The 17,524-nt window shown below is 38.8% G+C and overlaps 1 protein-coding gene across 13 annotated transcripts in view; it reads right to left on the minus strand.

Moving 5' to 3' along the window:
- The window catches only part of LOC100555004 (protocadherin-17), a 192,807-nt gene that overhangs the window by 99,625 nt on the left and 75,658 nt on the right, over nt 1–17,524 (minus strand). For 5 of the 13 annotated variants that reach the window (XR_010004412.1, XR_010004413.1, XM_008106836.2 and 2 more), the window contains exons 2-4: nt 16,565–16,623; nt 16,208–16,380; nt 716–870 (exon numbers count right to left, since the gene is read on the minus strand). Coding sequence is in view for 10 of the 13 variants with exons in the window: in XM_008106836.2 (XP_008105043.2) it covers nt 725–870; nt 16,208–16,380; nt 16,565–16,623 (378 nt within the window). In the remaining 3 variants the exon portion in view is untranslated. Of the gene's footprint in view, nt 1–715; nt 871–16,207; nt 16,381–16,564; nt 16,624–17,524 lie in introns of those variants that run through there. The other 8 variants (XR_010004414.1, XM_003218650.3, XM_008106832.2 and 5 more) reach the window with 3 other exon arrangements.

Genomic DNA, 17,524 nt, shown 5'->3' on the forward strand with positions numbered 1-17,524 from the left:
ACTGCAGAGCTCACTGCAAGGGATTCTAGAACCCACAGCCCAACAAGAAAATAATGTCCCCATGTTCTGTTACTGTTCTTGCTAGATATGACATTGGATCTCATATCTCAGCTTTTCATAGAGGGCTTGGGGGGATGGTGGGTGAATTGATTTTGGCCAGACTAGGAGCTATGGCAAATGCAAAATCATACATCCTTTTATTATATTAATACTAATACATTTTTAGAATTGGGGTTGAAAAGAATTTCACTGGCACTGAAGTGTTTGTTCTCTGCCTCTGGAGATGTCTCATAGGAGAGTATATAACTTGCATATTTGTGACACTTGCTCTGAACCCAAAATATGCACAAAACTATGTGTAAGAAACAAAATGTGTTTGAATTTCATGCAGGAATGGAAGATTTCTTTTTGTAACCTGATGTCCCCCTCTCCAAAAAAAGAATGTAAGAGAGGCTGAAATAAATATAAATGACAGAGTTTTCCACAACCCTAGTTGGTTACTTAGAATGCAGAATTAGTCAACTGACCATCAAAATAGAGGAAAAGACAAATAAAACCTATTGGACAACCAGGGCGATGGATCATTATTCTATACTTGGGGTTTATTCATCAGCAATCCAGCCCCAATCTTCACTGCAGTTTCCTGACTTAGATGGAAGTGAAGAATGGGTATTACGTGCAATTCCTAACATACAACAGCAAGGCAGTTTCTTACCTGACCTTGTTAGGGGTAACCAACTTGGAGTGGATGGTACTCTTGGACATAATGTTTCTTAGGTGGAGTCAGAACAAGGAGTGCAGTCTGAGAGCTATTCTCATTTTGGGCACAGAGAGAATGAGAGAGGAGATGTTCTGTCCAGGGGGAAAAACCTATGGGAGGAAGCAATGGTGAACAACATTTCACAGGTTGTGTCATTTTACAGTGGGACTCCCAAACTAGGCTACATTCACAGTTAGGGAGGCAATCACCAAACGGTGAAGTTTTGTTTGTTTGTTTTGTTTGAGAAAGTTTCTCAACGTACATTATTTCAAAAAAATTAAACTGATGCATGCTTCATGAACCCAAGATTTTCTATTGCAATGGACATGCTGTTGATAATATAAGAATGGGAAGGAGTGCTGATTTATACAGTGAGCTTTCCCAATATCTACTGGGCTAATTTCCTTCAAGTATTTTCATGTTTACATAGTTTTTGTTTGCTTGCTTTAAGTATGAAACCATAGATGATAGCTGGGATCCTAGATCAGCTACTTAGTTAAGCATACTTAACTAAGTAGTTTCTCCTTTCCATTCTGTTGCATATGCTTTATGATGCTGCAGCTGTTGTAAGCAATAGATATCCATTTCACTAGTGACTGGGGTGCAGCATGCTGGACTTTGCCTTCAGTGATGTCTGGTTTAACAATCAAAACTAGGATCCTTGTTGAATCAGAGATCATTGGCAGGAAGGTGGTGAAAAACATGAGTATACCAAGCCCAGATCAATCAGAGAACATAGCCCTATCGCCTATATCGGCTGCTACCCAGTACAGCAGAACTGAAGAGTAATGCCAGTATCAGAATATCCAATGCTTCTACCTGGAGGAACCCTCCACCTTGTGTGACTGTGGAGCAGAACAAACAACTCAGCATATGTATGCTTGCCCACAATGCCCTGCCTCATGTACTGAGGAGGAGTTGTTTAAAGCTACGGACAATGCGGTTGCTGTTGGCCGCTTTTGGTCCAAAACTATTTAGTTCCTTGTGATTTCCTTCCCCCCCCCCCCCCATCATTTTAAAATGTATTTGCTGTACAATGCTTTTGACACGAAATAAATAAATAAGTATCAGAATATATAAGAACTGTGAATATGAATAACTTAAAGATGCTTTACTCTAGGTTACCCATCCATAACTGTGATAGTGAATTCCAGCCAATATACCACTCTTGCATATAGGGCATTGAAAACCTAGTCAATATCTTTGATAAATTCATTTCTTAAATATTGTAAGTGGATTGTTGATGATATATGTTCAGGTAACTTCAGTGTGTATACTTTTTCAGACATAATGAAAGAGGTATTGAATATTCCTTTCTATACACTCCCCTCCAAGAAGTCAGTTTTCGAATGCTGGTGCACAGTGTATGCTTATATGCTATATATTCAGGAGTTAGACATGTTGTTTTAACTAGTGAGACAGTTTTATCTATTTAAAAATGAGTAGATTTTAACAATATTAAGTAATGCACAGTTGACATGACTCATCTATAGGGGACATCTGTAGGCCTGATTGATTTCAGCAGCAGAGACTTAGAACTTTATGAGTAGGCAAAATTGCCCATCCTACGACACTTGGACCTCTATTCAGGCACAGAGCATGCTGGATCCCATCACATGATGTCAATCTACTTTTGACAGGGCTCCATGCCTGAAAAGATATCCAAGTGTCACAAGAGGCAGTGCCAGCAACACGGGAGGTTTCCCATGTTGCATGGAAAACAATGGGTGGGGGGTCACTCCCCCATGGTATAAAGTGAAGGGTAGTGCAGGCAATGTGGGCCATGGGGTGATAGGTTCCCCACACACCACATCTGGCCCCACTGGATTCACCATAATGAATACCCCCACTATCACTTGCATCAGGGACCTCAATGTGATGACGTCCTAAAACTCTGTTTAAACATTTGATCAGAATCAATGGGATTTAACCAAGCTTAACTTTTTAATGTTAGCCTTACCTCATGCCAAATATTATTCTTATATTATGGACAGCAAGGTAATCCAATGAATTTCTTTCTGTTGTTCAGCTGGCAATTGTTGGCCCTACCAAAGAAAATCCAAGGCTTCACAAATTCAAGGCCCACTTGCTGCATGAATGGGAGAGAATATTTTCATCAATGGGACAATGTATGTTGATGTCATAAGGTTTATGCCATAAGGTTTCCCAGGAGCCTGTTTCTAAGGCTCTATGGAAAGTTACTGTTGACATAATCTGTTCAAAATATGCCCAAAACATGCATTTCTGCACCCTGTAACTACATTTGCGAAAATTAACTCTCTTGATTGCAGATCAATATTGATGCTTGCTTCATGACAAGACTGATATTGTAGATCAGTGTTTCTCAAACTCTGCTCCTCCAGATATTTTGGACTTTGGCTTCAACAATTCCTAACAATTTGTAAACTGGCTGGGATTTCTGGGAGCATAAGTCCAAAACACCTGGAGGAGCACTGTGGTAGATTATACTACAGGAGAGTCTCACTTATCCAAGCCCCGCTTATCCAAGCCTCTGGATAATCCAAGCCATTTTTGTCATCAATGTTTTCAATATATTGTGATATTTTGGTGCAAAATTCGTAAATACAGTAATTACAACATAACATTACTGCGTATCGAACTACTTTTTCTGTCAAATTTGTTATATAACATGAAGTTTTGGTGCTTAATTTGTAAAATCATAACCTAATTTGATGTTTAATAGGCTTTTCCTTAATCCCTCCTTATTATTCAAGATATTCGCTTATCCAAGCTTCTGCTGGCCCATTTAGCTTGGATAAGTGAGACTCTACTGTATTTGTCATAAATGAGAATCTGGCATTGTTGTCATTTCAAGCTATATCACTTGGGAGAGGGCAGAAGAAACTATCACAATAGTTTTTGATAAGAAATGTACAACAATTCTTCCAAAGTTTCTCCCAAGAACAGGAGAAAAATGTTGTAGCTAAAATGCATACAAAGCAAGTTTAATTTTGTTGTCAGGTTGGATATAGGATGGGATTCTTGTAACTTTAATGCTAACCCTTAGTCTAGTCTTAAAAGTTATGCTTCAAACTGTAGTCTTCTGCATTAAAGTTTGGGCACATTTGAAAATCTGCTTCTTTCCTCATTAATTTAATTATCTGTCCCTTACTACATCAAAGTCAGTGTTAGACAGGATCCAATTAATAGGTTACAAAGAACTTGACTATCTGATAGGGTGTGAGTTTAAACAATAACAAATGGGATTTGGTGAAACAGGAAATTCAGTTCATGATGCTGTAAATCAGAGTCCTGGGTATGTGAAATTGATTTGTTTGTCTCAAAGAAGGAGGATGAAGAGTTGAAGGGAGAAAGTACCTGTTATTGGTTGGCAGCTTGCAGTAAATACAGAAGAATTAAGACTTCACTATTAAAGAAATAAATGCAAATCCTGCCCCTTATAACCTAGACGAGATTGTAGCATTTACACACTATGAAAATAAGATGCTAACTCTAACTGAGAGCTGCAGATGAAATGCAAAAGTAACATTTTATAATGTACTTAGATACTATAATTCAAGAACTTTAGCTTCAGCTAAGAGTAGTGTGTCTTCTCTGAATGAATGCTTGGAGGAAGTAATGGGCTGGATGAGGAAAAACAAATTAAAACAGAATCCAGACAAAACATAGCTGCTTGCCATCAAGGGTCCTACTCTGGGGATTGAGATGTGTCAACCAGTTTTAGATGGGATTACACTCCCCCTGAAAGATTTTGTTTGCAGCTTGGGAGTGCTCCTAGATCCATCTCTCCAAATGTCAGCTTAGGCATATGTGACAGTCAGGAGTGCTTACTATCAGCTTTGGCGGATACGCCAGCTGCGCCCCTTCCTAGATTTGGAGGACCTAAAATGGTAGCACATGTGCTAGTAACCTCAAGGTTGGACTTCTGCAATGCGCTTTACATTGGGTTACCTTTGTACCAAGTTAGGAAACTCCAGTTGGTTCAAATTACGGCAGCAGGGCTAGTTACAGGAACATCGAGGAGTGAGCATATAACACCTATCCTAAGTCACTCCACTGGCTGCCAATTAGTTTCTGGACAAAGTACAAGGTCTTGGTTTTGACCTTTAAAGCCCTACAGGATCGCCTTCTCGCGTACAATCCACGAGTTACTCCAACCAGCCAGAACCTGACTGCCGATCGTCACCCAGAGGATCTTTTCATCGGCCGCCCCAAGACTGTGAAACAACCTGCCGAAAGAGCTCCAACAGCTAAGTGAACTGTCAGAATATAAAACCTACCTAAATATCTATCTCTTCTGGCATGCCTGCCCAACCATGAATTTTAAGCTCATGTCCTGTGTTTTAATCTCTGTCCTGTCAATTTAATATGTATTTTATAGAAATACATTTTAATATGTGTACTTGAAGTATTTTTCTAATGTTTACTAGCTGTGCCTGGCTACGCGTTGCTGTGGCTTATGGGAATCATTTGTTGGCCAGGTGGAATAGCAGTGAATAGCCTTGCAGCCTCAAAGCCTGGCAGTTTTTGTCTTATGGGAATCCTTGTTTGGTGAGATGGAATGAAAGGGAATAGGCTTGCTGCTTAGGAGGCTGGGTACTTGCGTTCTAGGGAAATGGTTTTTTTGAGCTGCTAGAATTGCAGTGAATAGCCTCGCTGCTTCAAAGCCTGGCTGCTTGCTATCTAGCGGAATCTTTGATCGGTCAGCTTCAATACTACAGAGTAGTATCGCTACTTCAAAGCCTGGCTGCCTTCTACCGAAGTTAATCCTTTGTTGGTCTGCTTGAATTTCACTTAATAGCCTTGCAGCTTCAATGCCTGGCTGTGATAGCTAGGGGAATCCTTGTTTGGTGAGCTGGAGTAGCAGCCTCAATCAATCCTGGCTACTTCCTTTGTAGAGGAATCATTGTTTGGCCAGCTTGAATTGAACTGAATAGTCTTGCAGCTTAAAAGTCTGGCCACTTTGTTCGTTGTGGAATCATTGCTTGCCCAGGTCGAATAGCAATGAATAGTCTTGCTGCAGCAAGTATGAATGCTGCAATTAGTCACCTTGATTAGCATTTAATGGTCTTGCAGCTTCTAAGCCTGGATACTTCCTGCCTGGGGAATCCTTTGTTGGAAGGTGTTAGCTGGCCCTGATTGTTTCCTATCTGGAATTTCCCTGTTTTCAGAGTGTTGTTCTTTATTTACTGTCCTGATTTTAGAGATTATATTGTTCTGTATTATTATACCACGGTAAATATTATATATTATATTTATAATCTTATATCATCTGCTTAGAACTGGATTATATGAGGCCCCTTCTACACAGCTGTATAAAATCCACACTGAACTGGGTTATATGGCAGTGTGGACTCAAGATAATCCAGTTCAAAGCAGATACTGTGGATTATGTGTCTTGGCATTCTGGGTTATATAGCTGTGTGAGAGGAACTTGAGTCTGCACTGCCAGTTCAAATCAGAAAATCTGTATTTTATAGGCAGTGTGGATGAGGCCTAAGTGCACTCTGCTTGTGCCCTGGGTGCCATTTTAGCTGAGGGAATTGCTAGGATATGAAGTGGGTGGGGCCTAAAGGGGATGAGGCCTACCATTCTGAGCTGTTTATAAAGGGGGAAAACGGCTCTTTCTCATCCTCTAATTTGGGCTTTATTTTTCTAGGTTATTTTGTTTGAAAGACATAGACTAGATGACTATGCCTTTTGTGGCCAAACTGGGTGTGATTTGGTTCAGTGGTTTTGCTGTTTACTCCATAGTTAAAACAGCACTTTACATTTTTATATATATGGATGTGTTTTAACTATGCTGTTACCTGCTTCAAGCCACGAGGAAAGGCCAGTAAGAAATATAATAATAATAATAATAATAATAATAATAATAATAATAATAATAATAATAATTTGGAAACAATAGACATTGACAAAATTACGATCTGCCAACTGCAAAAGGCCACCCTACCGGGATCTGCGCACATCATCCGAAAATACATCACACAGTCCTAAACGCTTGGGAAATGTTCGACTTGTGATTTTGTGATATGAAATCCAGCATATCTATCTTGTTTGCTGTGTCATAATAATTAGTAGTAGCCCTGAATAAAATTGTATTTTGGAAATTTCATTTCATTCTGGACATATTTTCAGAAGAAATATTCTCCTTCCTCCATGGGAATTTGCTGACCACTCATAGGAATAAAGAGACCAAACACAAGATATTGGATGAATTATGGACATTTTTATTATTACCTATTTAAATTGTTTCTTAGTGATGAGCAAAACAGGGAGGGGATGGCTCTCAGGTCAGCCACAGACTAGAAGGCAGACCAGAAGGTGTAAGCTCTTAAGCCACGCGACCCCTGGAAAGGGCAAAGATCCAGAAATCCACCTCAAGGATGGTAAATTGTCTCAAACCCAAGATCATAGGATACCAGGAGCAGTTCCAAAATTCTATTATTAAACCTAAGCCAATTTATCATATTCTCAAGGTCAGTGTAGGGTAGGTTAAAAACATTCTTAAATAGCCGTATTGGGGGTGGGCGGAGAGATTTCTACTGAGCCTCAAAGCAACCAGTAATACTTACACTGCCTAAAGAGGCACTATAGGGGTAAAGGTGGGTGACCTTTTCCCAAGTCCTGGTCAGTACAGACCAGGAAACTGATCTCCACACCACCACCAGATTTCTTTTGGGGGGGAGGGAATCATAATGATGCTTACACTTGGCCAAACGATTTAATGAAATGAATATGTTACAGATTATTTTGCTGCACTTATTAATACACACATCTTTTGGGCGGAGCAGTTGCTTTAGCCATTGTCAGAAAGAACAGCAGACAGTCAAGGCCTTGAGTGAAGGGATTGTCCTGTTCCTGAAATTGGTTCAGTCTTTGTGACTGTGTATAAGTGAGAATGAGAGCGAGAGGGGGAGAGAAAGAGAGAGAATAATACCTTAGGCCACAAAGACACTTTGGGGGTTTATAACACTCAACCCCAGCTCACCGCTTAAACCACTGCCCATGGGCAAAGCTTCCTTCCCTGCTACAATATTATTGCATAGTCACATATGTATGAACTGCAAGCTTTGAAAAATCAATTTCTCTGTTTACCTGCCAGAAGTTGAAATGGCAGCAGCTTAGGAACATGGAAATGCAAAGGACAGAAAGAACTACATACACCTACAATCAGACATTACTGACCCCAAAGTTGGATCAGGAGCACTTTTAGATTATTGCATGACTGAAAACACTTTGAACACCAATTCAGTGTGCTTTCAGCAGCCTAAAAATGAGGTTTCCCTGTTTATAGAAAAGTGCTGCTTTAACACGAGTTACAAACTGGATTGCCGTGAGTTTAGGATGCCGTGCTTCTGTTTATGGCTAGACAGCTTCAAATGTATGCCACAAGTCTCATGTCAAAAAGTCATTAGTCTCTGAAGCTAGTCACTCAAGCATCCTGGTTTATATCTGTGAAATGCTAGAGAATACACTAATATGCATGTCTGTCCTCTGAATCCAATGGTCTCTAGGAAGACACCTTAAATCAAGGATAGATAACAATTTTGTGTGCAAGAACTCTCCAAAGCAGCATGTACCTGTTCCCAATTTCCCTACATTGGAATTTACTAGAAGGCCATTTTTTGATTTTTTTTTAAAATGTGCTTTTGGTGTTAAAACAATATGAGTAGGAGAGCCATGACCTATTTTTTAAAAATGAGCTGCTCCTCTTGGGACCATTTTAATAGGCACATTTTTTCCTGAAACATAAAAAGCAGTGTGGTATAGGGGAAGTAGTATGGAATAGGGGAAGCTTTGGGGCCACAAAAGGAATCTTAGGTATATCCACATTCCTCTTTCCCCGCTACCACTTTCGCCTGTTAGACAAATGTGTGTCCCTCTACACATTTCCAGTCTACACATAAATGAGGTTGAGGGGAAGTGCAAAATCTGCATGCTGCTGTCTGGTGCCAATAGTCACATGTTGTCAATATATAGTCCAGTTTTGTTCTGTTTCCTTCTCCTCCCCCTACACTTCCACTTGAAAGATTTTTCCTCTGATCGTCTTTTTCCTTTACCTAGGATGTTTCCAATTGGGACATTTATATTAATAACATCACAATAAATAACCCTCGTTTTACTGAGATTCATTTCATTTTATGTTTCATTTCATTTTATGTCTACAAAGCAACTTCAAACTGGTTTTAGACCAGTTTTGCTGATGGAAAATTGTGATTATAATTTTCTGATGATACAGAAAATCCTCATCTACCATTCCCATCCTCTTTTAGGAATAACAAACCGAAGTGTAGGATAAATGTAGGTTTAGATAAAAGTCTTTTTCATGTATTGACACTCTTGTTGCAAGGCAGCAATATTGACTTGTTTGCCTACCACGGTGACACATTGGAATAAAAATAACTAGACAGACCATCATGTAGGCTAAACTTAATATATAAGGGGAAAGTTCCACACCACTCATTGGCCCTGTCTTCATGGAGTGATATTCTTAAAGTGAGATCCTCTACTGTACACAGAGGCTCTCCACATAATCCAGAAACCTAGCATGGAGAGAACATGTGTATTGGAGGCTCCCCCCACTACTCAGACTATCTCAACAATGAAGCAGGTTAGGAATAGTTTTCTCCCCTTATGCAATCAGATAAATCCATAAAATGCTCAGGATAGCTAGCTAGCCAGGTAGATATTAATTTGTACAATTTTGGAAGAAGGAGGAGTTGTCCCCCTGTCTCATTTCAAACTATAGGTTATCAAGTCTTGACTCAAGAAGCCTGAATATCTGGTCGGTTTACTCATAACACTTTGGACCTCATCACACTTACCAAATTAAGCATCTTAGGACACTTGCCAGTCAGTTGGGGGACAGATGAACATGCAACCCATCACATGATGTCCCTCAACTTCTGGCAGAGGCAGCACACTTCTGCCCTGGTTGGCCAATGCTTCCCCTGTGTGATGGGGAAAGTGTTGCTGCATCTGCAATTTTGCCACACTTACTGGCAAAATGGCATGGTGTGTGTGTGCGATAAGATTCTATGTTGCACAAGTGCATTTGAGATTAATTGAATACTGGTAATTTTTACTGCTATCAGAGATGTATGTAGTACTACCGGAAACTGTAATGACTTCTTATGCCAAATTAGCTGCTTGATGATATTCCTGTCAGCTATATAATACTACAGCATTTTCACATTTTGGGTAATGAGCACAAACAGTTACGCCCATGAGCTTGACACTCTTGTTGCAAGGCAGAAATATTGACCTGTTTGCCTACCTACCACACTGACACATTGGAATAAAAGTAACTAGACAGACCATCTAACATCTTGTATTTTTATGCTTACTCTCCTGCCATCTTTCCTACCTCTACTGTCATCTCTGAATATTGAAGAGAGGACATTTCCATCAGCTCTTCCTAGGCTCATTCTTGCTACCACTAACATAAAAGGCAGCCTTACACTGCTACAGACACTCAACAAGAAAACAAGATCCAAATCCAATAACAAAGTTTGGTGAGGATTCTTTTCTTGGCTGCCTTTCATGGGGACGATGTCTAAATGAGGCACAAACAAAATGTCAAGCTGAACAAATTCCTTTAAAGAGTAGTAAACATATGGAAGGAGCTGCTTAGTAAGGACAGTGAATCAGAGAGCATAAATAAGCTTATGAGACAGCTAGATATTTTTATAGAAAGAGTAGGTAGAGGCTTCCTAGAGAAAGCTAGAGTGAATATAACTTAAAGGAGACATGCATGCTTATAGCACGAGACTTTCTGTCCCAATGATTATGCTTTCTTTTCCAAAAGCCTTTTCTCCTTTAGGCCACCTGCCAAGTTTTATCAAAGCACCCTCATTTTTTATTCTCCTTTCTCTGTTTACTATTACCATGGAGGCCATGACAGAACAAATAGTTCTGTCTGTAGATTTCCTTTTATAAGTAACATTTCCTGAAGAGCAGATATTCTTTGCCTTTAGTATTCATTATTCCTTCTCCTTCAACCAAACCTTGTCAAGTGAAATGTTTATTTAGCTGAGACACAGAATGGTTAAAGTAAACACACATAAGTATTGTCAAGCATTTTAAATTCAGTTAAGAGATTTTTTAATTTGTTTAAAAAACTTCTTCCATGTGAGATTTGGGACTCAGAGGCTGTCTTATAATCCACTGAAATTAGAAAAGGCACCATCTCAAACGTTCAAGGTTCACTACAGAATAAAGATTTACAGCTTTGACCAAGTCCTGAAGCACTGAAATTGTAAAAAAAAAAATTCCTCAGACCTCATCACAACTATATTTTATGTTGTTACTTTATATCTTTTATACCACTTTTATCCGAAAGAGCCACTCAGCCTTTAGCTAAGAGAGACCCTGAACTTTCCATCCCAGTTCTTTCTCTGTGTTCGGCCACTCAATTGCTTGCAATAAAATTACACGCACACTCCTTTTTGTTTCACTTCGCTTACTACCATGTGGAGTCATTCACAGCTGACTACAATGTAACAAAAAAATGTATAAAATTGTGCATGCCTTCAAGCCTCCTGTTGACCTATGGTGGCCCCAGAAATATAGGGTTTTCTTAGGTAAGGAATGATCAGAGATTTGTCATTGCTTTCCTTTGAAATTTAGCATACAGTGCCTAGTATTAAACAGAGCAAAATGGTTATTGAGACCAGGATAGAAATGTTCTTCATTTTCAAACAATGATGAAGAATATTTCTAAAAATCATGTTTACTCCTGTTTTTCTTGACAGATGGCATTTGGAATAGTAAAATACTCTAGGGATTCGCTAGTTCCTCCAGGGTTGCTACATGGCTGGAATGGATGCCTCAGAGATTTTATGTTCCTGGGTCCTCCTGGCTCTGAACATGTTGACCTTTTTTTTTTCCCAATAAAGATCTTGTACTAACTTTTAGCTTTATAAAACCACCAAGGTTTCTGGGATATTTGAGGAGTGAGATTTTTTTTTTACTTCACTAATAACATTCTAAAATTAAATCCTAATGTATGATTGTAAGTATGTAAGTAATAACATTATGCGTTTTTTCGGGGAAGCCATGTCCTCAACCACACTTGAACTTTAAGCATAGCCCTGAGTCCCCTCAGGTGGGAAAGGTGGGGTAAAATTGCTGCAAATAAATAAATAGATAAATAAATAAATAGCAGTTGAGGAGGAAAGACAATTTTTTAAAAAACAAAAACAAAACAGCTCTTTTATTATAGTTTAGTAGCAAAACGGAGCCGCGATGGCACAATGGGTTAAAACCTTGTGCCGGCTGAACTTGAAAGTTGGTGGTTAAAAATCCACAAGATAGGGTGAGCTCTCGTCTGTCAGCCCTAACTTCCCATGAGGGGACATGAGAGAAGCCCCGCACAGGATGGTAACACATCCAGGCGTCCCCTGGGCAACGTCTTTGAAGACAGCCGATTCTCTCACACCAGAAGCGACTTGCCTCAATTCGCTTCTGACATGATAAAAAAGAGCTCAAAACCTGCAGAAATCTGAAGACTTTTGCTCCATGGGTTCAACTGTTCCCTTTTCCACCTCCTATCTTAGAAAACATGAAACTAAGAATATCATTGTTTCTTAATATACATCTGTAAAACAATTTATCTTATTGCTGGCTAAGATTAGTGCTAGATTACCCAACAATAATGTTAATCCTAGACATGAAAGTGAGTGTATCACAGGTATGGGCAAACTTTCACCCTCCAGGTGGTGTTTTGGATTTCAACTGCCAGAAATCCCAGCCAGTTTACCAGCTGTTAGGAATTATGGGAGTTGAAGTCCAAAACACCTGGAGGGTCAATGAAGAATCTGATCATCAGCTATTCAAAACAGATCAGTCCAATTGACATGCAGGGGACGCAGCGGCTGACTGCATGAACTGTTTTTGATAAATAGGACCTTTCATCTAAAATACAATGGCAAATGTAAACTTTTCCAGAATGATGTGCATTCTTGCACATGTAAATAACAAGACTAAACCTGCTTCATTTTATGTTTTTCAACAATGCTACCTATGCAATCAGCAATGCTACAGATGTTGCTTTTCATGCCCCTACACCAAACCTTGCTTCTTCTTCTTATTTTCCCAATTCTTTTTTTTAAAACAGATGTGGGGTTATGACTTTTCAATCTGAAGTCCCTTAGATGAATTTAACCCCATGCAGCTTCTTGAGCCTTAATATGCTATGGCACAGAAATAGATCTGGTTCACTTTCAGCAAGCAACAACAGCCTCTGAGTAATATGTTGACAGTTTCTATGTACAATATGCTTTAGAAATATAGACAGTCACCGAGTTACAAACATCTGACTTACAAACAATTCATAGTAAAGAACAGGGCTAAGACAACAGGAAGTGATAGAAATCTACCTCTAGGAAGGGAAATTCAATCTAGTAAGAGTTATCATGGGGAAAAGATGTTTCAATTGAAGTTTTATCACCAATCCCTGATTCCATAACAAGCAAAATGTTTCAGAATCCAATTATCACAGGGACAGAAAGTGAGGGGAAATCTTCTAAACAGGGGCACAGACAACAAAACAAACACCACAGGGTGTTATCCCTTCCCTATGCTATCCAAAGCTATATATATTTGGCTGGAGTTATACTTAAAATGTACCTGTTCCAATTTACAAACAAATTCAACTTAAGAACAAATCTTGTTTGTAACTTGGGACTGCCTGTAATTTGGATGGATCATGTTACAAATGTGAAATTTACTCCTCTGTAGGGACAAGGTTCTCCTAAGCAGAAGCTTCTAGGAAATCCTCAGACAATCCAAGTTGTTTCTGCACCTACTGAGATTTGTTTTTGTCAGTTAATCAGTTCAACCAAGTATGTGTTGAAAGATATCCTTTAAGGAGAGAAAAACTGATACTGCATTTACACACAGATCAATGTCCAATTACAAGCAGAGAGTCACTGTGCTAAAAGAATAGGGGATCACCTTTGGCATTTATTACTTAGAAAGTAAACTATTTGTGCAGTCTTCTTTGAAAACATATACTGAGTAAATTACAATGCAACATCCTAAATATTCTACACAACAAAATATATTGGATTCTTGACATGATCAAGAAAATGAGCCAAGTGTGCATTTGCTGATGAATGTGATACAACTCTGACTATGCTGGAGGCAAAGAACTAGTTCTAATTAATCACCAATTAATAGAAAGCTTAGAATGTATTCCTGCTTAATTATAAATATAGCTTCTCATTAAGAAAGACTTAATTAATCAATTTTTAAAACATCCTCGATGCTGTGAATCATTTTCCACAGAACAAGCTGAAATGACTAACGGAGATGAGAAACTGAATTCAAAATAATTCAGCTGTTTTCCTCCTCTCTGTCTGGAAGAGTACAGGCAAAATGTACAACAGAGGGAGAGGATATACAGCTGGTATACTTGATTTGGCTAGCTCTGAAATTGTGGGTTTCTCTGGAAATAAACAGCACTTGCAATCAACCAAATCAGATATAAATTTAAAGGAACAAAATGCTTATTTCTACTAAAATATAAGCCAACTGAGAATAGTCACTGTTCTGATTAATCGTATACACTCATGTATTAGTCAACCACAGGAATAGGTTTCAGGAACAAAATTATGGATTGTGATATGACCAAGGGTATTTCCATAGAGAAGGACAAGCACCAATGCTGGGGTGGGGGGGGGAGGGGTGTAAGCCCCTGCCAACTGTAAGCAAAGCATTCAAAAATGCCAGAAGTGTTGCTATGGCAGAGAGAATAGAAGGGCTTTATGTTTCTTTTAGTTTCTCCCGGGATGGACTAAGTTCTTGCCTTACGCTATTCTACTCAGAAAAGGAGCTGATTCCCTGTTTTTGATAAGAGTTAAGGTACAGTCCTCTCATTGACTAGCACTTCTGAAGAAGTCAGCACGGGTTTTTTGGGTTTATTTCGTTAGCTAAAATGTCTAGACTAATACATGAGTATATAGGGTAAATCACTTCATTTGTGTCACAGTCCCCTACCAGCAACTCCATCCCTTTATAATGTGTGAGTGATATTGTAGGGTAATTCACTAACTAGGAAATAAATTTTGCAGTCTACTGAGAACTTGGTCACATATTCCAATGAGACAGTATTTTTCAAACTGTGATTTGGGAATATGTGTGTTTGGATACTCACTGAGGAATTCCTATAAATTCTTTAATGAAATACAAGCTCCTTAAAAGGTGAATTGTCCCCCATACTAACTTTTCTTTATGGACAATTACAGGGTGTACTGTAAAGTGCATGCTTATTTCACACGAGCAACATAAGGCCTTAGAGGGTATGATTTTTGAATTAATTGTGCATTGTGACTTACTAACTTCACTAAAGCATGATCTCAGGGTGCCTTAGGAGACCAGGCAGTAAGGAAAGTGTTCCATGAAGACAGAAAAACAAAAACAAACACATCCATCATACAGAGACCATCCATTAGAATTTGCTGTAAAGACAGAGGCATACAAAGCAGCAGTATGTGCTGCTATAAATCTCTGTTAATATTCAATCATTTAGTTGTTCAAACTTAGCCTCAGCCATTTAAACTGAGTGTAGTGGATCTTACTGCCAGTTGTAGACTTGGGTACAAAAAAAATACAAGATGACCCTTTAATGGGATGCTTGTTGGTTTCAAATACTTATTCTTCCCATATTGCTAAAAATGAAAATGCATAATTATGTCATAGTTTATTTTCATGTCTATACATTTGCCACACTTATCAAATGCAGCTATCACAGAATAGCTGAGTCCTAGTGACTTTCTAATGATAAGGCTTTTGTCATTGTGAACCACTGATGTAAGCAGCATTACACCTAAACAATGAGGAAGGCTGCATGTGGTAAGTCAATCTAGGGGTTTAGTCTTGCAAGTGCGGTTAGACTAAGGCAAAATGGCAGTATTGCTAAACATTTCTAAACAAGTCCTCAAGAATTAAAATATACATACCAGGATCCGAATAGCTTCTTTGCAGAGATTTAGGCAGACCCAACTGGATTTTTGTCTTTTTGCTTCCAAATAGCCAACATTTGTGCCATATTACTAAATATTCCTGAAAATCCCATATGACCCATGGAACTAGTCATATGGGTTCTTTGGATCCCATTTATAAAGGTGCACGTGGCTGTGACTTTTTAATACCTTCTTTCTGGGACTAAATAATCAGGGGAATCGTATGTTATAGCTAAATTTTTGAATGCATGTGCTGTGTCTATGCAGAAACAGGTAAACAAATATATCTGTCTCTGTGTGTAATACTTTGTGTATACATACTGTGTGTATATAAATATACGCAGAGAACACACATGAGAGCATGTGTGGGCACTGGAATATTTAGTGTTTCCTGTGATAGCATTATCAATGGGCTTGTCTAGCATGAGAAACTGTCAGCGGTAACAGGTTTCTAATCATTGCAGTCTTCGCACACTGTGGTGGCTTCACTCACCTTGTTCAAGCGGCTGGCTTTTAGTTGAAGTCGTTTTCATCTTGAGTGCTTCTCTAACAGACATGTCGCAACAGGAGCCTTTGTTAGTATCTTGGTCACTGTCAGCTTGGTCACTGTCCCCATGCCCGCTGTCTCTCAAACTGGCTCGCTCAGGGTCCTTGAACGTGGAGCTACTGTTATTTGTGCATTTTAAAAGAAAGAGAGAGAGCAAGAGAAAGAGAGAGAGAGAAAGAGAGAGAAAATGAATGTGTTAAACTTGTATTTACTTCCCCCAATTTGAATTGTACTCTCTGGCAAAGCAATTTTTGACAAGAATGCAAATGGGGAAGCCCAGAAAAGTTATTTAATAGGCCTTACCTTTGAACAAACTGCTGCCTGCTGCCCATGTAATTGGGCTCTGCGGGAAAATTGTCTGTCTGTGAAAGAGAAGGAAAAAAATACATCTAGTTGTACACTGGACAAATCTCCTGCAGAGCAACAAGATTTCCTAGAGAAGGAATGATTAATAATTCAAAAAATAATTTTTCCCCTTAATCTTCAGATTTGTACATTTTAATTAAATTGAAAAATGCTGGTATAATTATGTACTCAGAACAATTAAGTGATCCCGGTCCACAAATTACCTGCTAAAACAAGCAAGGAAGATTTACACAAGTGACATGAAAATACGTTTGGCAGTTAGGTAGATGGCTAAGCTCATCTTAACCTTTATATTAAAGCAATTTCAGATGGCAACGTTTTGCTCACAACAGCTTAACATGGAATATTGCCTGTCAGAATTGCAACATTCCCATATATTCTTGGACCAAGTATTTGCCATGTATATTTTTATTGAACTGCTTATCTATAAACCCTCAGAGTACTATATACAGTGTTCCCTCACTACTTCGCGGTTCACTTTTCACAGATTCGCTGTTTTTCAATAAATTCTAAAAGACCATTATAAATCATAAAAAATTACAATTTACAGCCTAAGGAAGGGAGGAAAGAGAATCCAAGGGGAGAGAAAAGGAGCCCAAGTTGGAATGGGAGGAGAAGGAGGCGATTTATCAACACACGATTGGTTGATAAAGACTTAAAATAGTGTATAACTACTAAAATAATGTATAAATATTAAAATAAATATAGTGCCCCTACTTTGCGGATTTTCACTTATTGCGGGTGGTCCTGGAACCTAACCCCGTGATAAGTGAGGGAACACTGTATACTCATGTAGTCAAAATTGACTTAAAAATCCAGGTTGACTTATCCATGGGTCAGAGTAAAGACTATGCCTGAGCTACTCTCAACAAAGGAACCTTCCTGTTCTCTGATCTG

Source organism: Anolis carolinensis, chromosome 3 (assembly GCF_035594765.1).
Source record: "Anolis carolinensis isolate JA03-04 chromosome 3, rAnoCar3.1.pri, whole genome shotgun sequence".
Classification (NCBI taxonomy): domain Eukaryota; kingdom Metazoa; phylum Chordata; class Lepidosauria; order Squamata; family Dactyloidae; genus Anolis; species Anolis carolinensis.